Genomic DNA, 26,391 nt, shown 5'->3' on the forward strand with positions numbered 1-26,391 from the left:
TGTTTGGATTGTGGGTTTGGGAATGACAATTTGGGAATGATTTCTAGATTTATGGGAATCAACCAAACCCATATAACTAGGTGGGTTTCATTTCCATTCCCATTCCCATTACACCTTACTATTAAACCCATACTCATAGTCATTCCCATCATTTAACCAAACGCCCCCTAATAATCTATTTATTTCTTCACGTGAAATACTAGAATGAGTGATGAGAAGATGAAACCTTCTTTAATACAAACTCGGGAATGTTTAGTTTTTGAATTCTATAATTCTATAACAATTTTAAATTTGGAAATGGAAGTATATTTTTATGGCTTTATGTATGTTTAAAATATATTCATAAAATTTTTTGAGCATTTAATCGCTTTGTTTCTTGAATTTTATTTGATAAAATTTAAATAAATAATTCAAAATTGTCATTTGATTTTAATTTAATTTTGCATCATGTAACTATAATTAAGAGATAGAAGTTTTTCTTTAATTTTGAGAGGTAGTATATCATATTTTAAACTTAAATTAGATTTTCAATTTTTATAATTAAATTTATTTAATTTTATAAATATAAATTTTTTAAAAATATATAATATAAATAAGATTGGGTTTGCCTCAATCAAATTTGAAAATTGGATTCGTAATTTTTTTTTGATAAAATTAAATTCAAATTTAATCATTTTTTTTATATAAATCCGTCATTGCCGGTCCAACGCTCGGATGAAAAAGGATGACAATTGCATTAAGTTGCTAGCCATTGAATTTCAAACATATGTTTAATGAATGAGTCTGAGTATAACGTGTCGACAAAGACCGTTATATATTTATAACAACTTGGATGTGACATTAAATTAACAAAAATTCTCACACCAGAAGTTAGATAACAAATATTATAAAAAAAATTAATTAAACTTGGAATATAAAATATAAGAATGCTTAATAGTGGTAGTATATAGGATGTTCAAGAGCAAAAATGAATATTTTATATGTACAAAGCAAAAAAAAAAAGATAGGAGAGGTATAAAGATGCTAGAAGATTCGGGTTTTAAATTATAGTACAAATGGAGTATAACAAGAAATAGAATAGATATTTTTATAGATAGTTCGCTAAAGGATGAATTAGTAGAAGTAGTTAAAAAGGAAGATAGAATTATAACTCTCAAAATAGTGATGGTGAAAGAAACTATTAATGTATTTAGCATATATGCACCTCAAGTAGAATTAGATGAAAACAATCTAGGTTTTGGGACGACATAGATGAGTTATTATAAAATATTTCGTCAAACAAAATAATTTCAATAAAAGACTTAAATGGATATGTAAAAGTGAAAAATCAGGAATATGACAGGTGCATGGGATTATGGGTTTGGAACAAGAAATAAAGAAGGAAAAAACTATATTAAATTTTGCGATATCATATCTTATATTAGCTAATATGTTTTTCAAGAAAGGAAAACACTTGATCACTTTCAAAAGTGGAAATAATATCACAAATTGACTATCTTATAATTAAGAAGGATATAAAGATTTGTAAAGATTATAAGATAATCTGGAGAAAACTTAACTACCCTATATAAGTTAATCATGTTGGATATGTGTCTCAAGCATAGTGTAAAGGAAAATGTGCACGACTCTTAGAATTAAGTGGTGACGTTAAAACATAGAAAGCAAAACATATTTAAGAAGAAAATACGAGTGCAGGTATTAGGAGAAATACATGGTGACTCGAATACGACATGGAATAAGATGACATTCAAGTTGAAAATGACAATCAAAAGTGTAGTGAGTCAGAGCGATGTACACCACTAAGTAAAGAATCTTGGAAGTGAAATGAGAAAGTACAAAAGAAAATAAAAGAAAAACGAACAACCTGTAAAATAAAGAAAACTTTAAAAACTATAAAGTACACAAGAAAGATGTCAAGAAAACAGTGAATGAAGGTAAGAATGAAACTTTTGAATGCTTATATCAACAATTGGACTCAAAAGAAGGGGAAAAGAATATTTATAGAATAGTTAAAGCGAGCAAGAAAGATAAGAGATATTATCCAAATAAGATGTATTAAAGATAAATGTGATAAGCTACTATTGAATAATGAGAAAATAAAAGAGCGATGGAAGAGTACTTTCATCAATTTTTAATGAAAATTTAGGTGATCAACTTAACTTAGTTAATTTAAGTAGACCAAAGGAGTATAGAAATTTAAAATTTTATCATAGAATTCAAAATTTATAAGTAGAACAAGCTTTATTGAAAAAAGGGATACAAAATTGAAAAGTAGTTGGACTAGATGACATTCTGATGGAGATATGGAAGTGCCTAGGGAAACAAGGTATTGAATAGCTTCCAAAGTTATTCAACCTGAAATTGAAAAAGAAAAAAAATATAAAGGTAAGTCCTTAGTTCCCTTGTATAAGAATAAAGGAGATATACAAAATTATACAAACTACAGAAGTATTAAATTAAATTAATGAATTACCATGAAAGAAAGAGTCTTAGAAAAAGACTTTATTCATACTTGGAAGGTTGATGCTAAAAGGCATACATCTTCTCAAACAATTAATTAAAAAATATCCGAAATAGAAACAAGTCTTACACATGATATTTGTCGACTAAAAAAGGTTTATGATAGAGTTTTAAGTAAAATTATATGGAGAATTCTAGAAAAAATAGGTGAGCTCCAGGCAGATCAACCGAAGCATTTTAAATAAAATAGGGTTACATCAAGGATAAACTAAGTCCCTATCTTTTAACATTAATCATGGACGAACTCACTCAACACATCCAATACATAGTCCTGTGCATGTTATTTGCAAATAATAATGTTTGGTAGATGAGACGCATGAAAAAGTAAATGCTAAACTCAAATCTTAGAGGGAAACGCCGGAAGTAAAAGATTTAGACTTAAAGATAGAATATATAGAATTTAAATTTAATAATATTAGGCGTAATAAAACAATTGTTAAGATATGAGATAATGAGTTAGAGTTTTAAATATTTATGATTATTTTGCAAAGGGATGGAAGGATTAAAAGAGATGTCTTACATATAATACATGAAAGATAATTGAGATGGAGGAGAGTGTGTTCTTTGTGATCATAAAGTACAACAAAAACTTTTTTAAAAAAATCTATAAAACGACGGTTAAAACATATGAGGATGGACAAGATAAGAAATAATATTAGAGAGAGTCGAGTTGTATCTATTGAGGAAAAATTATAGGAGACACGTTTAAGATGATACAAACATGTACTTAGACAATCAAAAAATACTCCAGTTAAGCGATGTGAAACTATGACAATTATGTATATCAAACGAGGAAAAGCAAAACGAAAAAGCTTATTAGCAATCAAATAAGATAAAATTTATTTAAATATAGATGATGATATAGTAAGAGACAGAGCCTCATCAAAGGATCCATATAGTTGACCACATGGTGGAATAATATTTGGTTGTTGTTAATAATTTTTTATACCTTTAATTAAAATAAATAAAGTTTTTTTTAAAGAAAATAATTTGATATATAGGGCACACCTATTGGCAATCATGTATTCAAATAATATTTCAATACAATAAATTAAAAAAATAATTTTTTTTAACTTAATCACATAAAAAAATATTTAATTAAAGTGTCATGTCAATATGTAGTTGTTTCTTGATTCTCAAAGCAAAGCTAATAGAAGATAGATAGGATGAGAAAAAGTTTGGCATGATCCTACCAAACCCTAATTTTCAAATTGCTTGAATACACAATATATTGATGTCATCAAAGTCAGAACAAGAAAAAATATACTAAATTTTATCATATTTAATTTTTTTTTATATTTTAAATTAGTTTCTAAAATACAAAATATTCACCAAATAAAATGATTTTAATAGAAAGTGATCTAAATAAACATGTTGGAGTGAAAAATGAGGAATATGAGAGGGTACATGGGGGCTATGGGTTTGGAACAAGAAATGAGGTAGGAAAAACTATATTAGATTTTGCGATAACATATGACCTTATATTAGCTAATCTGCTTTTTTTTAAAAAAAAAAAGAAAAGAACACTTAGTCACGTTCAAACGTAGGAAAAATAAATCGCAAATTGACTTTCTTATAGTTAGAAAGAAGGATAGAAAGATTTGTAAAAAATGCAAGGTCATCCCTAGATAAAGCTTAACTACCTAACATAAAGCTTAACTACCCAACATAGGTTAGTAGTGTTGGATACACGCCTCAAAGTATTAATAGAAAGAAAATATATACGACTCCTAGAATTAAGTGATGGAAGTTAAAGGATGGAAAGCAAAATATATTAAGGAGAAGGTAGAAATACAAGCATTAGGTGAAATATACAGTGATTCTAATATGACATGGGATAAGATGATATCAAAATTGAAAATAGTAGCCAAGAATATACTCAGTGAGTCAAAGAGATATGCACCACTAAGTAAGGAATCTTGGTGGTGGAATGAGAAAGTACAAGAGAAAGTGAAGGAAAAACAAATAGCTTATAAAAAATTATATATTTAGAAGAACAAGAAAAACTTTAAAAAATATACAATAGCCAAGAAAGAAACTAAGAGAGTAGAGAATGAAACAAAGAATAAACTTTTAAACGATTATATCAAATTATACACAAAAGAAGGGGAAAGAACTATTTATAGAATAACTAAAGTGAGAGAAAGAAAAACTAGAGATCTTATCCAAATAAAATGTATTAAAGTTAAATATAATAGGGTATTAGTACCATGGAGAAATAAAAGAGTGGTGGAATTAGATATTTTTATCAACTTTTTAATGAGGTTTAGGTGACTAACTTAACTTAGGTAATTTAAGTGGGTCAAATGAGTATACAAATTTAAATTTTCATCGTAGAATTCAAATTTCAAAAGTAGAATAAGCTTTAAATGGAATGCACAATGGAAATGTCGTTAAACAAGATAATATTTCGATAGAGGTATGAAAGTGCCTAGGAAAATAAGGTATTGAATGGCTTATAAAATTATTTAACATGATATTGAAAACGAAAAAAATGCCTTATTAATATAGGATAAGTACTCTTGTTCCGTTATATAAGAACAAGGGAGACGCATAAAATTGTGAAAACTATAAGGGTATTATACTAATGAGTCATATCATGAAACTTTGGGAAAAAAGTAATAAAAAAGATATTAAGGAGACCACGTGGCCGAACATCAATTTGGGTCAATACTCTCTTGACAATTAATTGAAAAATATCGGGAGTAAAAATAAAATCTACACATGATATTTATTGACTTAAGAAAAACTTATGATAGAGTCCCAAAGAAATCATATGGAGAATTCTGAGGTGTTAGCGTAACATATATTGAACTAATTAAGGATATGTACAAGGATGTAATAACTAGAGTAAATGCTTCATACGGAGTAACTGAAGCATTTCCAATAAATAGGGTTACATCAAGGAGCAGCTCTAAGTTCCTATCTTTTTACACTAATTATAGACGAACTCACTGCACACATTCAAGACACGATACCATAGTGCATGTTATTTACAAATGATATAGTTTTGGTAGATGAAGCACGTGAAGGAGTAAATGCTAAACTAAAATCTTGGCGGAAAACATTAAAAGAAAAAGGTTTTAGGCTTAATAGAATAAAGACAGAATATATGGCATTTAAGTTTAGCAATATTAGACATAATGAGACAATTGTTAAGATAGGAAATGACAAGTTGCTCATAACCGAGAGCTTTAAATAAAGGGATTGAGAGAAATATCTTCCATAGCATACAGATAGGATGGTTGAAATGGAGGAAAGCGTCGGATGTTTTATGTGACCATAAAGTACCTCTAAAATTTAAAGGAAAATTCTACAAAACCGCAGTTAGACCTACTATGTTATATGAAATTGAATGCTGGACTATAACTCGAGCACATGAACAGAAGATGAGAATTGCAGAGATGAGAATGTTAAGGTAGACATATGAAAATAGACAGAATAAGAAATGAGAGCATTAGAAATAAAGTCAGAGTTGTATCTATTGAGGGAAAACTCCGAGAGACACGTTTAAGATTGTACGGGCATGTACTTAGATAACCAATAAATACTCCCAGTTAGGTGATGAGAAATATGACAAATACGCATATCAAACGAGAAAGAGAAAAACCAAAAAAAAAGACTTGATTATAAACAATAAAACAAGATCAAATTTATTTAAGTATAAATGATAATATAATAGAAGATAGAGCTTAATCGCGTAAAATGATCCATATAGTCGACCTCACTTAGTGGGATAAGGTTTGGTTGTTGTTGTTAAATTAATTTCTAAAAATATTTTAGATACTAATTAAACTAGGTTGAACTAATATTTCAAATTTTAGAGTTAAATTCATCAAGTAGACATGGTGATTAAGATCAAGTAGGTTCAAATCGGTCTCATTTTGCATTTATTTTGGTAATTTAAAATTTAACCAAATTTACATATACAATAACAAGGACAATCATATTAATTAGATTAGTGACACTTTTTAAAAGGTTGGAAATTAGATTGGTGGGACAAGTGGATAACACCCACTTGCTGCCCACTCGTCACCATCACCCGTCCATTAGCACTCGTCCACCGCTCCTCCATCTAGTCATCCTTCTCCCCCCCCCTCTCTTCACTTTTCCCTCGATCTGAATTTTCGCATTTCTCTCCTACAACGATTGTTGACCATCCACTCATCATTGCACACTATAATCCATCCACAGGCGACCCCCACCCCCTGACCCTCCCTCCCTCTAATCCCTTCTCTTCTTCAATCTCTTCTTCTCTATTTTGATGTGTTGAATCCAGTGTTGTGTTGATTGACGAACGGGATGGAAAATTCATACTTCCAATAGACATGACTCGATATTTCATAGTTCATACCATGGTTTTGTTTTTAATAATGACAAACACATACAATCTAAGAGTTCATCCAATCATGTGTGATCTATATATATCTTGGGAATCAAAAAATTTTCTCATGAGTTTTGTTAGATTAATGGTTGTTTCTGGTAATGAAACAATCATCCAATTTGAATGAATGAAAAGTTTCACTTTATCATTTAATGAGTCTTAGACAAGTTTATGGGATCACCCGAGCATCACTCTAAGATGAGAAGATGTACTTAAGTTGTGCTTTGCATGCACCGCATCCTTAGCATTTACAACACAATCAAGTGAAACCTAAATTTGGGAGGAAATAAAACTCCACAAGATTCTGAACGCAACTTTTAACTTTATCGAGCATGGTTTACTTTCATAGCTAGTGGATTAATTACATGATTATTAATAAAGCAACACCTAATATCTTTTGAAATAAGAGAGTTCTATGATTATGTAGTTGAAATTATCAATAGCTTTTTTCCTTGAAATTTTTTTAAAACTTCATATTTTTGTGACGGGTAGCTTAAGTAGTGTGAATATCTCTCTATCAGGAGTACCAACTATAAATTCACCATACCAATTTTCGGTTAGAATATGGCACTTTTAACATTGCTAGATTACTCATATTATATAAATAGCAGTTTTATTTTAGCCATGCCATAATACTTCTTGTTTGTGAAAAAGAATTCCAAGATGAAGTGAACTGACTTACTGTAGTCAACTTATTGAATGTGCCATCAATTTGCATGAAATATGCCTGCATGATTCCAGAAACGTCCACAAATTTTTTGAAGTATCAAAAACAGATTCTGACATAGATTGTTTCCTAAAAATTGGACAAAAAAAATACTGCATTATGACCTCAAGTAGCATTTCCAGTTCCTCAACGTCATTATCATTTCCATGGATAGTAGCTGCACTTGCCCTACTTGCTGCTCTAGATATCTTAGAAGCAATGGTTGGTGAAGTAGGAAACCAATTAGGAACACCAGAACCACTGCTAGGGGAAGATGGTCCAGCCAATTTTCTTGACAAGTAAAGATCGGCCATATCATCATCATCATCTAATAGCTGCTCAAGTTCGTCCCTTACCTGGTGACCACACAATTTAGTTTCTGGTAAATATGGTGGACAATAAAAGATGGTAAATTCAAACTAAGGTCATTAACTAGATTCCCTAAAGAATATTTTGAATAGCAAAATAAAACCCTATTTTATACTTGTAAATCATTATCTTCTTGCTCTGAATATTCTTGTGCATTTTTTTCTTAAATATATTTCCTCCTGGAAATCCCCCTCCAGTTCACACAATAAATATGACTCAACCCTCAACTTTTCAGACTAGTAAGCTGCTAGTATACCAGACCACATTATCCAGTATCGAACCAATGTCAATAAATATTGAAAGACAACTGAAAAGCATTAAAATTTGAGAACAGAGCACATCAAATTTTACTATTGAAGTCATGTCTAGTAGGAAAGATAAATTCCTGCAACAAATTTCATGATAGTCAGAATCTTATTCACCAATTTCAAGTTAAACATTAAAATTGTAGTTTGAAATGTTGCCTGACTTTGAGCGGGGAAAAAAAACTACTTGACGATAGATGTGATTCTTTGAATCTTCTTGATTGAATCTGTTAAAATTTTTAGTTCATTTTGTTTTTGATTGCACAGACCCAAAGCATGTAGTCACTTTCCTTAAGGATTAATTTGCTGCCACCAAGGGTGTGCACCTAAAGATCCAATGAATATCCTCTAAGATACAAGAAGATAGTCCTCTGTAACTTGTATTGTCAAGAAAGTGTCCACAATCTATCCGACTCTAAAATAAGGTCTGAATTTTCCTATTAAAGTGCACAAATCCTGTGGTTAGAGCTTCATCAGTAGGGAGGAAGAAAGCTGTTGTTCTATAGGAAAAGGTGATTGCCAGATTAAAATTATATATTGAATGTAAAGTTATTCTTCCAATCACCACTAACCCTTGTATAGACTAGTTATAAACTTTGGTTGGCTTGCTCCCACTTGGAGTTGATCTAGGCCTTGGATCGCTTACACTATCCTAGTTTGATGATTATGCACTAGTTTGCCAAGGCCTATGGGCCACACCACTTTGGTAGGATTCAATCCACTAGCTGCAAATCAAATCATTAGTTTTGACCACCTCGAGTGTCAGCTTGGGTGGATGCTGAATAGAGTGAATTTTATGTGACAAATTAAATATGTACCTCTATGCAACTCACAATGAAATGTATCTGCGGAGTACAAAGTGTGACAACAAACTGCATATGCACCAAGCTTCATTTTCTATGTATTTTTGTGTGTGTCATTTGAGTGACATATCAAAGCTCATTGCTCCCAACACACACATGCATGTGATGCACAGTAGGTGTGCATTGTGCCACTCATGTGCATAGAACATAATGACACGGACATTTTTATGCCTTGCCCATGACTCGACATTATATAAACATATAACTTCTTTACTAACTCAACCTTTTCCAAGACAAATCTATGCAAAAATCTATATTTTAATTACTTAATCACCCTCCAAATGCTAAATGTGGAACCAAAGTTCCCCCATTAGCCATAGGAGCTTTATACTTGTTCCTTTGTCCCCATGGTTTCAAAAGCACTTTTGGAATATCTTTTATTTAAAACATTCTAAAAATCCCCCATCATTTAAAAAAAAATAAAAAAATATTTTTAGACATCCAGTGATCTCATCTATAGGCATAGATGTCTTGTCACTTAAATCTATGTTTTAGAAGTCATATTAATGTTAGATGAAATTACATATTAAAGGAGCACTAATCTATCTATCATGCTTAAATTACATAGCGGATGCTCGTCCAAATTAGGTGCCTAAACTACCACCTGACACTATTATAGGCACGCACCCAAATAAATTACAAAGGGCGTTCGTTCATCTAAATAAGGTGCCAAAATGTTACCTAACACTATTATAGTTAGGTGGGTGTCCATATGCTTTCATGAGCATTTTGGATTAATCCCTAGAATCCTTGAACTCACTGCACTCTATATCATAAAATTCTCATGAAGCACGTTAAGGCTTCATCATTTAGGGAATTAAGATAGTGGGATTCAGACCCATCTTAACATAAAATTAACTAATAGCAATCAATGATCTAGAACCACATATTCACATGCATTAAGGTTTTGATTTGCCTCTACCAATGGTATCCAGTTAGCATTTGCACTTCTATAAATTGCATTGTCGAGGAGGAGATTGTGGTCCACTTGGATCAAAAAAAAGATCATCAAATCCAAAGCCAGAGTGCACAAATTCTTGGTTGAAACTTCATTTACAGGAAGAAAATTGTGGCTCAAGAAAGAGAGTGAGAAGATTTGTTGAATTAATTTGAAGTGATTTACCTAATCCATTCATGGACCATATACAAACCAATATACAGCCCTTGGTTGATATAAGCCTTTGGATCATTCGGATGATCAAAATCTAGCAATTATTGCATTCGTTCACCTTGATCAATGAGGTCACACCATTTTGTTTGAATTTGAGCCATTTGCACACAAGGCCATACCCAATTAGCAGTCTGGTCAACGTGTTGTCTTAGGTGGAGGGTGACTTCCGATGTTGCAACAAATTAAATGTGTGACTTAATGCAATTCACAACTATGCACAAGTGCCAAGTGCAAAGTGTGTCAACAAAGTATCATGCTTCATTTGTCATGTGTATCAATGTGCCACGTCACATCTAAGACATGCGTGTGTGATAGTGGGCCCTAAGCATAGCAATACTGTCCATTTGTGCACCTCAGCATTCATGTTCATTGCACCTAACTAGGACCCTCATGTGTTTTGTATATGACTCCACCTTGTGCAAGCACATGCAAGTCAGGCGTTTTGTATAACTTTATGTATGAATCTATATTTTAAATGTTTCACTCTTACTTAAATTCATGTTGGTCCAAAGTTACCAATGTATTCTAAGAGCTCTTTTCTTCTTCCTACTCTAGCTTTTGGGGAACACATTTTGAAACTCATTTGTTTTGAAAAATTCCAACAAAAAACTCTCATTAATAACACAATGTAGGAAATAACTATAGGCCAAAGCTATTATAGGGTGAAAATGTATATTGGTATTATTTAGAAAAAAGATTATTGCAAAATATCTATAGAATTTAAATAGAACATCCTATAACTAAATTCCCCGTCTGGGATTAAATTCATATCATAACATATATATTACTTGATACCTAATAACTCTATCACTGCCTCAGACTGAAGCATTGATGTCTATTGCAATTTATTACCTAAAACATAAGAATAAAAAGGAAAGAACTCATGACAGAGATGTAAACATAATTCTAGTTAATAGTTGAGAAACCAAATAGTGCAATGGTCAATACTGATCAACAGAGGACTTGTTAGCTGGTTAGACTGAGTTGATAACCATCTTTTAAAAAATTTGATATATTGTTTCTTGACTCTCCATATTTTAGGAGTTTATAAAGATGAAGTGACAATTAATAAAAAGATTACATAGTGAAAGCGATAGACAAAATGACAATGAGTAATGTTCAATATTACTCCAAGAAACGATGATTTCAAAGAGAAGACTAAGTAAAGCTCTGATATCTACCCAGGAAGAGGGAAAAAATTAGTCAATCTTTACACATTTCAACTACCAATGACAAAATTGCTGCAAACAAAAGTGAGACAGGAGACTAATTAAAGTTCTAATATCCACCCAAGAGAAAGAAGAGAATTGAAGAAAAAAAAACTAATCTATGTTTATGGTGTCGCGAGTTGCAACTATGTAAAATTATTGCAGAAAAAAGTAAGATTAGGGTTCTTTTGTTGATGGTTTTACTACAAGGGATGGAGGTACAAAGAGAGACTGAGTAAAAAATGTCACCAACTCCAAGAGAAGAGAGATGTTGGAAGATACAAACAATCTCATCTTAAATCATCCAACAACAACAACCAAGCCTTATCCCATTAGGTGGAGTCCTCATGGCTGCAGCAGCCTTAGGAGGCCTAGCTGTGGCGAAATGGCTTCGTGGCCTCAAGGCTTGGCCACGGCCTTACGGTGGAAAGGTGACCAACGAGGTTGGTCGCGGTATCCACTGCAGTCCTTCTCGGTGAATTTTTTTTCTACTAATTTTCTTTCCTTTTCTTGTTTTTTTTTCCTTCAGCTTTCCTTCCAATAGGACTGATTTGCTGATATTTTTCCTTTCCACTACTGATTTCTTTCTCCTCCATCTGTCCTTTGATCTATAAGTTAGGGTAAAAAAGTTACTTTATTAAATTTAGATATCCACTTTTCACTATACCATATATCAACTTCCCTATTTTTTATCTCTCCTCTATAATATTTAGGGAATGAAATCAATTCCTTAAATTTAAAGAAGTACTATTTATAAATGCTAAATTTAGAGAATGGATAGGGTAGCAGATGCAAAGGTTTTTAACTACTCTATCCAAAATTTAAGGTAAAATCTTTGGATTAGATAACTGATGTGGATGCTCTTAGATAAGAAAGGAAGAGGAAAGCTTTAAGGGAAAATAAATGCACTAAATCTATCAATCTGACAAAGTTTTGGCATAGAAAATGGAGTTTTTTTTATTAAAATTGATGTTCTTGGAATTTTAAGTGCGGCTAGGGATTAGATTCTTATGGTAAGGAAGATAATTGCTTGTGGATATCAGGAGGTTGGTTTCTATCTAACCTTGGGGGCTATGTCTTCTTCTTTAGATTCTCCTTTCGATTATTCTGTGACGAAGTGTGATGTTTTTAGCAATGATGGAATAAAATTAGCTCCATCAACAGCAAAGGAGGGAACACTTCACAATGACAATAGTAAAGGAACTAAAATTAAGGATCAAGGGAGCTCTAACCAATGGCAAAAAAAAGTGTCCCCCCATCAAACTTGTAAATAAACAAGAGGAAGTTATCGTAGAAAGGCAGTCTCTCATTTTTATGCATCAACAACACCTAGATTAGAAATAAACTCTGAATCCAACAACAAAAAATTCTCTGCAACATCAAAATGGAAGAACTATGAAGCAACAACAGGGAACGACAATGTCTACAACAACAGAATCAAAGATCTTGTCTTCAGAAGGGAAGATCTCTTTATGTGGTCTCGTTCATGTTGAGGAGTCACAATCTTTCTCAGGGAAGTTGTGCTTTCTGGATTTCATGATGAGCAATACAAAGGATGAGAATTAGCATCTTCTGCTAGTTTAGAGGTCACAATCCAATTTTTATGAGAGAGAGATCCGAGGAATGAGAGATCATAACAAATTTGCTATTGTGGGGTGGAGGATTAATGGATAAGAAAGAAAATAGAATTAGGGTTTTATAACCATGAAGGGCAGGCTGCATGATCTCATTGACTCACAACATCCCCAACCCTACAGAGATTAAAGAACAAAAACTGAACCATAGAAGAGATCCCTCCCCTCTACCAAGTTGAGAGTGAAAATGTTGTATTAGTATTAATGTATATTAACAAGGTTCGAAGTCTGATTTTGATACTAGGGTAATAGTTCTTAGTTGTAAATTCTGATTTGGTGATAACATGGAATCATACTTTTAGTTATTTGATCATGCATTACTACTCCCATCTTACATAACATATAGAATAAGGTAAGTTGTGAAATCATCTCTTTTACGCATTGATTAGCTTCATGTTTTAATGAAACTTATGGAAAATATATCTTCATGATTTATTTCTAAGTTCAACAAGAAGCTGCTCGCTGTAAATCACACCTTTTGAACCCGAGCAGTCAACCTAGTCATGGCACTCTTTAACTTGCGCACACGATCCAAATTACGGCTGCTAATCTGCAGTTATAATCACAACTGTCAAACAATGTAAGAACATGAAAGAATGTGTACAGTTACTGAGAAATGAAAGAAAGATGACTAGAGTACATCCAAAACCCAAGCACAATAAGCAGCACTTTAAATTTTTTTACATGGTTGTCATAGCTTAATATTCAAGGGCTCTGATATTAGGTCTCTGAAAGGCATAACCAAAAGTCTCTTTGCTTTTAAAGTTACATAATACTCTACTACTCAGATGACATCTTAAATCAATTTGATCATAAATCCAAAAAAGGGGTCTTGCTCATTGCAATGCTGTCAAATGAAGAGGAACTTATTATGAACAACTAAACTAATTAATTATTTTAATGATGTTTGATATTAAGGTTCCAAAAGCTAGTGTATGTTTGACAAATAAACTGAAACTGCCAATATCCCCTATTTTACTGGTTTACATCAGCCACGATTTACGTGTATCTTCAAACAGATATGAGTGATCACTATAATTGGCATAGAGAAATTGTATTGATTAGCATGAGATAAAAAGACACCTGCTGCGAAACAATGCAGCAAAGGAATGAATAAAGAGAAAGTCAGTTGTCACCTTGGAAGTGAGTTCATCTAAAGCTGGGTAAGCAGCAGTCTCTAGGTCAGAAGTGCGCGCATCAAGGTAGCTACAAATAGCTTCTAAAGCAACTTCTAGAGCTCGAAACTCAAACGGAGATTCTGAAAAGATTTGAGACAAAGTATTATTATAACAAGAGAATATGTAAAGGCAATGCATATGAGTAGACAAAACTGACCATTATAAAGATTGTCATATTAAATGAAGATATTATCCAAAAACCTAGTTAGTTGGCATCATAATTGACAAAATTGGTTGATGCTGATAAGGACCACCCAAGTTAGATCCATATCATCAATGGTTGGTCATATATTTTTTAGAGAAATCAGCATATTATAAAAATTAAAGATAAGTTTACAAAAAGACAAGAAATTCAAAGGAGTTAACTATAAATTAATTAAATTATATTATAAAATTGATGGAATTCATTAAAATTTGATCAAATAGAGAGTCAAAATGGATAAAAATTAAAACTTGGTCAAATTGAGAGAGGACTTTGAAAAACTTGAACAATTTAGGCTGCCCTTTTGTCCAAACTTGATTCAAAGAACTCCTATACATAGGAGGGAGAAAGTCGTCATCGCCCTCTTAAATTGTTTAAACATGTCACAATTGCTTCACTAAGTATGTTTAGCAATGTTTTTCCATTTTTCTTCTCCTTTAGGCATCCCTTCAAATGAGCAAGAAATTGATGCACTTTTTTCTCTTTTTGTACTTTAAAGTTGTGGTATTCCTTTTTTATTGCCTTTTCCAATGAACAGTGTTGCAAAAGGCAGTAGGCAGGATGGTTAGTAAGTAGCAGGATGGTTAGTAACTGCCTACCGTCTCAGCCACCTAGGTGGTGCCAAGTGGTTGAATTTTTTTAGGGTTCCTACGATAAAAAGCTTCCTACATAGTCATTTATTATGATGTTTATGCATAAATAAGTTCCTACAATAAAATACAATTTATATAAGATATAAATACAACAACAACAAAGTTTTATCCCGCTAGATGGAGTCGGGTATATAGATTCTTTTACGCCATTGAGTTTTATCTCCTATTATATCAGCGTCTATACTTCAATAAATTTTATCTTATTTTATTGTTGCTAACCAAGTCTTTTTTAGTCTTCCTCTTCCTCATTTGATATGCGTGTTTGTCATAATTTCACATCACCTAACTGGAACATTTATTGATCATCTAAGTACATGTCCATACCATCTTAAACGTCTCTCTTAGAGTTTTTCCTCAATAGATGCAACTCCGACTTTCTCTCTAATGCTCTCATTTTTTATTTTGTCCATTTTCGTATGTCCATACATCTACTTTAACATCCTCATCAACTCTCCTCTTCCACTCATGTGCTCGAGTCATAGCCCAACAGCTCCATTTAACATAGCAGGTCTAATTGCGATTTTGTAAACTTTCCTTTAAGTTTTAAAGATACTTTACGGTCACATAAGGCACCCGACGCTCTCCTCTATTTCAACCATTCTGCTTGTATTCTATGTAAGACATCTCTCAATCCGTCCATCGTTTTGCAAAAATGATCCTAAATATTTAAACCTCTCAGTTCTGGGCAACTCGTCATCTCCTATTTTAATAATTATATTATTATGTCTAATATTGCTAAACTTAAATTTCATATATTCTATCTTTATTCTACTAGACCTAAAACATTTCCCTTCTAGTGTTTCTCGTCAAGATTCTAATTTAACATTTACTCCTTCATGTGTTTCATCTACCAAAATAATATCATCTACAAACAACATGCACCACGATACTGTGTCTTGAATGTGTGCAGTGAGTTCGTCTATGATTAGTGTAGAGTTGATCCTTGATGTAGCTCTATCTTTATTAGAAATGCTTCAGTAACTCCGTTTGAAGTTTTTTACTTTAATTGTTATATCCTCGTATATATCCTTAATTAGTTCAATATATGTTATGTTAATACCTCTTTTTTCTAGAATTCTCCATATAATTTCTCTTGGAACTCTATCATAAGCTTTTTCTAAGTCAATGAATATCATGTTAGATCTTGTTTTTCTCCAAATATTTTTCAATTAGTTGTATGAAAAAATGTATAATTTCTATTGTCGACCTTCCAGACATTAACCCGAATTGATTTTCGATCATTGTCAGTCGTCTCCTTAATTATTTTTCTATTACTTTTTCCCAAAGTCTTATGGTGTGACTTATTAGTATAATACCCCAACAGTTTGTACAATTTTGTACGTCTCCCTCGTTCTTATATAAGAGAACTAGAGTGCTTATCCTCCATTGAACAGACATTTTTTCGTTTTCAATATCATGTTAAATAATTTTATAAGTCATTCAATACCTTGTTTCCCTAGGCACTTCCATACCTCTATCAGAATATCATCTGGTCCAACGGTTTTTCCATTATGCATCTCATTTAAAGCTTGTTCTACTTCTAAAATTTGAATTCTACGATAAAAATGTAAATTTCCATGCTCATTTGACTTACTTAAATTACCTAAGTTAAGTTGGTCACCTAAACCTTTATTAAAAAAGTTGATAAAAATAATTCTTCCACCGCTCTTTATTTCTCCATCGTTTACTAGTACTTTATTACATTCATCTTTAATACATTTTATTTGGATAAGATCTCTTGTCTTCCTTTCTCTCACTCTAGTTATTCTGTAAATATTTCTTTTCTCTTCTTTTGTATCCAATTTTTGATATAATCGTTCAAAAGTTTCATTCTTTGTTTCATTCACTATTTTCTTGGCATCTTTATTGGTTATTATATATTTTTTTAAGTTTCCTCATTCTTATAAATATATAATTGTTTATAAGTTGTTCGTTTTTTCCTTCACTTTCTCTTATACTTTCTCATTCCACCACCAAGATTCCTTACTTAGTGGTGCATGTCCTCACCGAGTACACTCCTAGTTACTATTTTCAACTTTGATACTATTTTATCCCATGTCGTATTGGAGTCATTGTATATTTCACCTAATGCTTGTATTTCTACCGTCTCTTTAAATATATTTTGTTTCCCATCCGTTAACTTCCACCACTTAATTTTAGAGTCGTATATATTTTTTTTTCTATTGATACTATGCTTGAGGCGTATATCAAACACTACTAATCTATGTTGGGTAGTAAAGGTTTATCCAGGGATGACCTTGCAATTTTTATAAATCTTTCTATCATTCTTCCTAACCATAAGAAAATCAATTTGTGATTTATTATTCCCACTTTTGAACGTGATAAAGTATTCTTCTCTTTTCTTAAAAAATGTATTAGCTAATATAAGGTCATATTTTATCACAAAATCTAATATAGTTTTTCCTTCTTTATTTCTCATTCCAAACTCATAACTCCGTACCCTCTCATATTCCTCATTTTTCACTCTGACATATCCATTTAGATTACCTCCTATTAAAATTATTTCATTTGGCAAAATATTTTGTAATACTTCATTTAAGTCATCCCAAAACCTTGATTAGGTAGCTTCATCTAATCTTACTTACGGTGCATATACGCTAATTATATTCATAGTTTCTTTCGCTACTATTATCTTAAAGGTTATAATTTTATCCCCTTTTCTAACTACTACTACAACTTCATCCTTTAACGAACTTTCTACAACAATATCCACTCCATTTCTTGCTTTACTCTTTCCTGTATATCATAACTTAAAACTCGAGTTCTCTATCATCTTTGTCTTCTCGCATGCTCATTTTATCTCTTGTACATACAAAATACTAATTCTTCTCCTAATTATCGTATCTACTACCTCTTTTGATTTACAAGTGAGGGTTCCTATGTTTCATGTTCCAAATTTTAGACTATTAGTTTTCCTATCATATTTGTTTTTATCGAATCTATGGTGTGAGAACTCTTGCTTATTGAACACTACAACCAAGTTCTCATGGAGATGTAGCAATCTTTACCGATCAGTCGGACCTTGCAACGTAAACTCTTGCATATTTAGCACTACACCCGAATTCTAGAGATGTAGCGATCCGTGTTGAGATATTACAGTCGGACCTGCAACGTGTTTTCTTTCCGGGGAACAACCTAGCATTAGCACAATAGTTTAATGGATTTATTCAATGAGCATTTATCATAATTTTAACGTTGGTTGGCAACCTAACACAACCCTCCTCCTTCGAACTTAGGACTGGTCATGACTAGTTCGTCATGGGCAGAGTTTATATAAGATATAAATAAATATATAAATGTAACTAACAAGATAATTAATAAAAAATCATCACCATATTAATAATAAAAAGGTAATATGACTACTTATACCAAAAGTCTAAGTTTAAAATTCAAAGTTTCAATTCAACATGGAACAAGTCAACAAGGACTAGATTAAACAAAACTAATCTTCTAAATTATCTACACATGCACCATCAATTACATCTATAGTCCTCTCATCATCGGACTCAAAATCAACATCTTCTTCATTCTCTTCCTCTAAGGTATATAAATCCTCATCAAATTCTCTAATGGGATGTTTCTTGCGCTCTTTAGTTGTAGCATTTCATCCGCTCCAGAGGCCTCCGCAACCATTCTCTAAGTAAGTCTTGAACTTGGCTCAACCTCATCTTCATCATCACCATCAACAAGCCAACCTTGAGCTTCACTAACTTGAGAGGATAGAAGCAAATCTCCGTCCATTTCGCTTTTAGTATTTTTCTTCATAAGATTGGCATTGAATTTGACATATACAAGATCATTCAATCTTGATGTTTCAAGCCTATTCCTCTTCTTAATATGCATCTAAACAATTAGAAAATTATCAAAATAATAAAAAAAAGAATAGATAACATAATTTATGAATAACTACTTACTCCTGCAAATTGGCTCTAATTTCTTTTACTCATGACTACTTGTTAAAGAGAGAAATCGCATTACCATTTTTTTTTTTTGTAAGTTTGAAGTGTCACCACCATAATTGGACCACCATCCAACTTTAAAAAGTAAAGAAGCAAAAAAATAATAAATCCAAAAATCAGTAAAAGAGACATACATATTAGGGAATATAAATAAAGGAAAGAGATGTACCCGGATCAAAGTCATGATACACATCCACCTTCTCATATGTGATGACCATCATTTTTCTTCTAAAATTTCTAAATTTACTCTTATACTTCAACAATTCAAATCATAGATTGTATGTCCTCGTCGGTGGGAAAAATTCTCAAAACACAATTTAAGAACTCATTCATAACATTGATATCATTTTGTTTGCTTCGATCTTTGAAGTAAAAAATCGGATTCACGTCAACAAGGCATAATTAAACATCCATTTTTCATCCACTCTTCTTCATACTTTTTTAGAGATAATTTGGTTCTCTCGACTTCTTGTTCAAAAATAGCTCTTTTAGAAGATATTGACTTGGAGGTGTGTACCCCGGATCGAATTAACCAACCGCCTCTATAAATTGTCTAAAGCCTTGATTGTCAATTGCATAAAAAGGAATCCCCCCCTCGTAAATCCATCTTGCAAGGTACCCATGCACATCATTTGTAAACTTTAAATTTAATACATCATTTATGTTTTGTTGTTTGGCCTTTGTTGGATCGATTGCAGATGTCCACTTATCAATAGGCCCGAGGTGCTTTGACTTTTTTTTAGAAGAATCTCCCTCCATTTGACAATCTTCATACTCTACATCAACACCTTTATTTACTTCCACCCTCTTCTTTTAGTTCTTCCACTCTTTCTCGCTTCTTATTCTTGTTATTTTCAAGATAAGCTCTTACTCTTCTTTTTTTTGTCTTCATCAGATGCTTTAGGACATGCTTCAACTTGTCCTACAATACAAATAATATGATGTTTCATCTAATAAACTCCTCCCTTAATAAGCCTCTTACATAATTTGCATGTGATTCAATCTCTTTTTTCTTTGCAATACAATACCCCATAATCCCAAACAATATCACTAGACTTCAGCTTCAATTCCACCTCTGATTATTTATCATTTTCCACGATTATTCTTCAAGAATCAAATAAAAGATTAAAAATTAAAAGTTAGAACAACAATTTAAACTAAATATTAAAATATATATATATATATATTATATACACAGACTTTTTTTTTTAATTTTTTTTGCGGGTAAACCATTTAGGGTTTTGTCTTCAAGATTTAGAGATTAAGTTATAGTATTAAGCACACAAAAATTTTCAAACCGAAAATATTTTTTAGGTGTGGACGGGGTTTGCGACGTAAGTTAAGCTTTAATTAGGTCTATTTAAATTATCTCAATCATAGTTGGGATTTAATTAAAATTTTTAATCGTAAGTATTCGATTAAATCTTAAGTTTTAAAACAAAATTAAAAAAAAAAAACCTAAATTACGTTCCTGCTTTTGTCGGAGGCTCGACATTCGTTGGACCCGTCTCGCGTGCACGAACGCCTTATCGGGTCTGCCAACGTATTGCAGGGCTCGAGCGACACGTCTATGCCCACACGATGGGTCCAGTGAGGCGTCCTTCACGCAAGCCTCCGAATGAAGTACGGAGAAACATCGAAATCGAAATTAGGTTTTGGAAAACCTTACCTAATAATAGTAGCGGCGACGACAGGCGACCACAACTGCGGAGCGACAACACAACAAGTGGAAGGAGGCGGAAGGGGAAGGAAATGCAAGGTTTTTTTAACCTACGTATTTTATCCTGTCTTTTAAAGTCGCCTCCAACAAAAGCGGGGCGGTTGAGCTCCGCCTCCAGCCTAGGCGGCTGCTTACAATGTCATTAGAACACTACCAATGAATAAGAAAATATTTGAATTTGTTATAATTGTTCAATTCTTCATTTAAATATAGGGAGTGAAGGTGGTAATGGTGAGAATGAATTCACATTAAATTGTGATAAAGTCAACATGTGAAAATGAATTCTCAAATTTCTTCCAACAAATTAGCATATCCCCAATTTAAAAATTATAGTGTTTGAATAAGTTAACAAGTTAAATAAACAAATATTATAAAGGATAAGTTAATATGGTCAAATAAAAAATACAAAAAATAAGGATGTATCTAAAATAGATGTGATGAGGAAATTTGCATTCATAAAAAATTTCCCTCACTAAGTATTTTATAATAATCATTAATTAATACAATTTCATTTTTCCTATCAGCAAATATATTGCTTGCATAAAAAGCAAAGCTCTTAATTTGGTAGATAGACACAAATAAAGAAGCTAACTCAGCTTCTTAACAATCATTAAAGAAGTAACAAGTAAATATGTAAGGAATCGTGCCAAGTAATATATAACGAATCATGTCAATTCATTTATAAATTTTAAAGTTGATATTTTACATTACTAGTTTCCTTTTATGGATTCATTGAATAACATGAATGAGTTATAATATAAGAACCTAAGTTGTGGTCATAGTAGGGGTCATGGTGATCAAATCAATAGGTCATTTATACTTTGTTATCCCTGAGGGTGGATAGAAGGGGAAAAATGATTACCCATAGAAAAAGATCCATCGTGGAAAAGAAAGGAACGAAAGAGGAAAAGAGGGGACGAGAAGAAGGGAGGAAAAGGAAAGAGGGAACCGGTGTCATGGTCCTCAATGCGAGTTTCCAGCCACAAGCTTGTCGCGAGAACACAGCCACGCTGATATTACAAGCTCACGACCACTAGCTCGCCACAAGATCATGGTGCAAGGTCATCAATAGTTCTCGGGTTCATCAGAGAACTTTGCTCAAGAGGAAAGAAAACTTCATTCCACATGATTTCGGGTGGATAAAAAATTAGCCCAAATTTGATAAGTGAACCGATTTCAAATTCATTTATTCCCTAATTTTGCATCAAGTAACATGAGCAACTGCCTCAACTCTCGTTGAATCCTTCTTCCCTTATCCATCTTGGGGGGCAAAGAGAGCATTGGGAATTTATCAAAGATGTCTTTGAAGGATTCTTCTAAAATGTTATTATAGATTTCTTCTAAGGTTGCATCTTCAAAGGATTCATCTAATGTGTCATCAAGAAGCTTTTCTAAAATGTCATCTTAGGACTTTTCTAAGGTCGAGTTATCAAGTGATTTATTTGAGTCTACTATTTCAACTAAAAGTTTATTGATTGTAAGAGAACTAGGGTCTTAAGGTGTTATCTTTGTATAGCTCATTTAAGAAAGACTTTTTGTGTTCATGATGGTCAAACTAAATAGGAATAATATTATAGTATTTTTAGGGGGATTTTACAAGAAAATATATAATGATATGTAGAAAATTGTTTGGAAAACTAATTGAATGTTAGTAGTTTAAAATTACCAATTAAATAAACAAAAAAAAAAATCAAAAAAAGGAAAATGTTTTTATATCGAAATAATGCGAGCTTTGTCTATATTAAAATTTTTGCAAGGTTCAAGCTTGATCAAGTTAAAAATATTTTGGTCAATAGTTGTAATCAGATGTTGCAATTAGATCTTGAATAAAACCCAAATACTTGCCTGGAATCCTGGCAAGGAAAGTTCAAATATAGGAAACATGTAATTGATTTGCTTCTTCTTTTATTTATGCAAACAGATTTTATGATAGCCTTTTTTTTTCTAGAGAGCAGAAGATTAATCTTGAATTTCCTAAATTAGTGAATTAATTTGGAAAGTATTCAAAAGTGAATTTCCATGATCTCCATCTTTGGTAGAAACTAGACAAAAGGCAGGTCCAATTGCTACTTCATGTTGATGAGAAGGCAATGTTTGTAGAGGTAATTGGGCAGGTTATTGCCGATGAGGGAGGATATATGAGGAAGGCAATGCTGGAGCAAGGGGTTCCATGAGACCATGGCTTTGCAGATAGACAACTCTAGGTTGGCTTAGTCACTATGTTGTCGGAGGCAAAGGAAGGATCATCTATGTCAAGTCTCACAAATATGAGAGAGGTGGAACCCTTGCTATCAATTTAGAGCTGACAAACTAGAGTGTCAACAAAGATCTCAAGTTGATTGCCAACTTTGTTGTATTTGAAAAAGAGAAAGGAAGGGGTTGATATAGGTTGCTTCTTAGAAAAGGAGGAATAAAAGTGGGTGCCTCCTACATGGTTTGTATTGAGAAAATTGATGAGAGGTCAATGTCACCTGCAGAAGAGGTAGGGCTACCAGAATCATGCGCGTTAGGCAAACTATAGACGAATTGCAACAATCACAAGGAAGGTTAAGTGTAGGTGGGAGACAACAAATGAGTGCAGATAGATGGATATATTAGGTTAAGGTCACAGACAACTAAGGTTGCCCGTGGTGTTGGAAATAGTGGTAACAAGTAGTCAAAATGAGGAAGGTGGTGTGGACATCGATACAAGGCACCAACAAGAACACCACCCACAAGACTACGACATTAGGATGTGGAAGTGACTAAATCTAGAGGTTACCACTGTCTGGTACAACTAAAGAAGAGATGTGTGGTAAGCTCAAGAGTTAGTATCAAGAGTAATCGCTAGACAAGGTCTATGTAAAAGGCCAGTTCACTAATATTGAAGAAGAAGCTTGCAATGGGTTGTGGTCTGCAATGCACAGCATTTATAGATGAAGATGATATTGATACCTAGAGTTTCGTTTGTTTGTTTTTTCCTTCTCACCTATTTTTTTCCAAGTGTAGTAACAATAATAAAATTATCTTTTTTGGTGATTGGGTAGATAAATTTGTGAGCAAATTTTAAAAAAAAAAATGGCATAGGTACAAAAATGGTGGACGAGTGGATGTAGAAAAAGGAATTGAGTTGAGTTCTCCTCGTTAGGGAAGAATAATGCAAATAGAAAAAGAATCAAATGGATTTTGAATTTTAAATTAAATCTTTGGCAACTATTCAATTTGGGATCATGTCTTTTTTAGTGTATCTTTAAATTTGGTCATACTTTAATTGGTACCTTTCTTTGTCTAGGAGTTTAGTGAGATAATTGTGTTTTTATTTATAGTATTTATTTTATAATTTATTTGAATTTGAGTTTATAAAAGTGATGTCATTTATATGTAACATTCAACTTGGGCATAGACATGACCCCCTATGCCACCTACCCTGCAGTCACAGGCCATACTTGAATATGATCCCTACAATTATAGCATGGCCCCCTATAATAATAGGTCATACTTGGGCATAGCCTCCCACCTACCTACACCTATAAATACCTAGGTATGTCCATAGGAAAAGAGGGTTCAAAATCTCTCTCACTTTATTATTTTTCTACATTCTCTTTACTTCCACTCTTTAGTGACTTAAGCATCGCAAGTGACTTTGTCGACAACTTTGGCGGCCTCTAACGCTTTTTTGAGTGTGCATAAGTTGGACCTCTTGGGCTTAGTAGGCAACTCCCACCTTAGTCACCATCGCACCTGCCAGCCTTCACATCACCATCGACCTCTACATCATTGCCATCCATCTCAGGATCCTTCATTAGCAACAAGTTTCTGTCACATAAGGCCAATCAAACATTACGAAAGACAAGCTACCATCCACTTTAGATTTAGAATTTTATTCATCTAACAATGATAAGATTTTGTTTCACCACCACCAACTTGGAGATCCATCCATTTGTTTCCATCTTGATTCTAAAGTATAGATGTTAAGAGTTTCCATTACAAAGTGTGTGAACTTACTAAAAACAAATGTGTGTTTTCATTAAGTAAGAAAAGAAGCTCTTTTCTATTTTATCTCATTCACAATGATATTTACAAACCTTCTACTACTCCTAATGCTCTGGAACAAAATGGTTTGATCATCAATGATTGTACTTGTGTTACTTGGAATTTGTATTTAAATACAAATATGATGTTAATAACATGTTTGCAATTTTTTTTTAGTTAGCACCTGTATCCAGCTTACGCCGACTAAACCTGAGGGTGATCGGTATTAAAAGGTTTAGAACAATAATACATAAGAAGGGGAGCCTTGGTGCAACGGTAAAGTCGTTGCTTTGTGACCAAAAGGTCACGGATTCGAATCCTGGAAACAGCCACTTGCAAAAAAAAAAACATGGTAAGGTTGCGTACAATGGATCCTTCCCCAGGACACCGCATAGCGGGAGCTTCGTGCACCGGGCTGCCCTCTTTTTTTTAGAACAATAATACATAAATCATCTTGTATCAATACACCACAACAAAATGGAAATGCAAAAAGGAAACATAGTAATCTCCATCAATCAACAAGAGCTCTTTTATTTAGGAAAAATGTGCCTAAATCTTTCTTAGAAAGCAAATCATACAATGGTTCATCTTATAAATCATTTGTTTTCCAAAATCTTAAGGTTCAAGAGTCCAATAAAAACATTCTCTACATTTTATTCAAATATAAACACTATAAATAATCTTGTCCCTGAGATATTTAGGTGTGTGTTATTTGTTCATATGCATAATCAACATAAGGGAAGCTAGACCCAAGAGCGTTAAAATGTGTATTTGTAATTATTCCTCAGCTCAGAAAGGATACAAATGTCATCATCCCCCATCAAAGAAGTTGGATGCGTCAGTGGATATTACTTTCAATGAACATGCATCTTCCTTCACTATACCTTGTCTTCAGGGAGAGAATTGCATGTTGTAAGATAAGGACGGAGATTATCAAGCAAAGATGATCATATACCCTCTTGTAAATTTCCTACCTTTTAAACATTATTTACCATCACATAAAATCTTTTTAGTTAACCTAAATGTCTTTGTCATACCTACCACTTTATCAATGACATTATCAAATGAGAAATGGAAACAAACGATAAATAAAGAAATGAGGGCACCAAAGAAGAACAAAACATGGGAATCGGTGAAATTGAAGTAGGAAAGGAAGCTATAGAGTGTACATGGATTTACATAGAGAAATATAGAGTAAATGGATCAATAGAGAGATATAAGGTAAGGTTGGTAGCTAAGGGCTATACTCAAATCGATGGGATTGACTATTTAGAGACATTTGCTCCATCTAAAAAAATGAATATTATTTGATTTGGTTGGGGGTTGTCACAATTTGATGTCAAGAATGCATTTTTGCATGGAGAACTAAAGGAAGAAATGTATATAAAGATTTGATCGATAAGAAAATAATTTAGATGCTCATCCTGTATGTAAATTGAAGAAAGCCCTAGATGGACATTAACAATCATCACGGGCATGGATAATGA

The 26,391-nt window shown here is 32.7% G+C and overlaps 1 protein-coding gene across 1 annotated transcript in view; it reads right to left on the reverse strand.

Moving 5' to 3' along the window:
• Positions 1 to 26,391, reverse strand: part of LOC122041959 (magnesium transporter MRS2-I-like) — a 34,882-nt gene that overhangs the window by 4,494 nt on the left and 3,997 nt on the right. The window contains exons 4-7 of the mRNA XM_042601860.1: positions 14,297 to 14,418; positions 13,636 to 13,710; positions 7,736 to 7,966; positions 7,587 to 7,631 (exon numbers count right to left, since the gene is read on the reverse strand). Of these exons, the coding sequence (XP_042457794.1) occupies positions 7,587 to 7,631; positions 7,736 to 7,966; positions 13,636 to 13,710; positions 14,297 to 14,418 (473 nt within the window). The remainder of the gene's footprint in view (positions 1 to 7,586; positions 7,632 to 7,735; positions 7,967 to 13,635; positions 13,711 to 14,296; positions 14,419 to 26,391) is intronic.

Source organism: Zingiber officinale, chromosome 2A (genome assembly GCF_018446385.1).
Source record: "Zingiber officinale cultivar Zhangliang chromosome 2A, Zo_v1.1, whole genome shotgun sequence".
In the NCBI taxonomy this organism is placed as follows: Eukaryota; Viridiplantae; Streptophyta; class Magnoliopsida; order Zingiberales; family Zingiberaceae; genus Zingiber; species Zingiber officinale.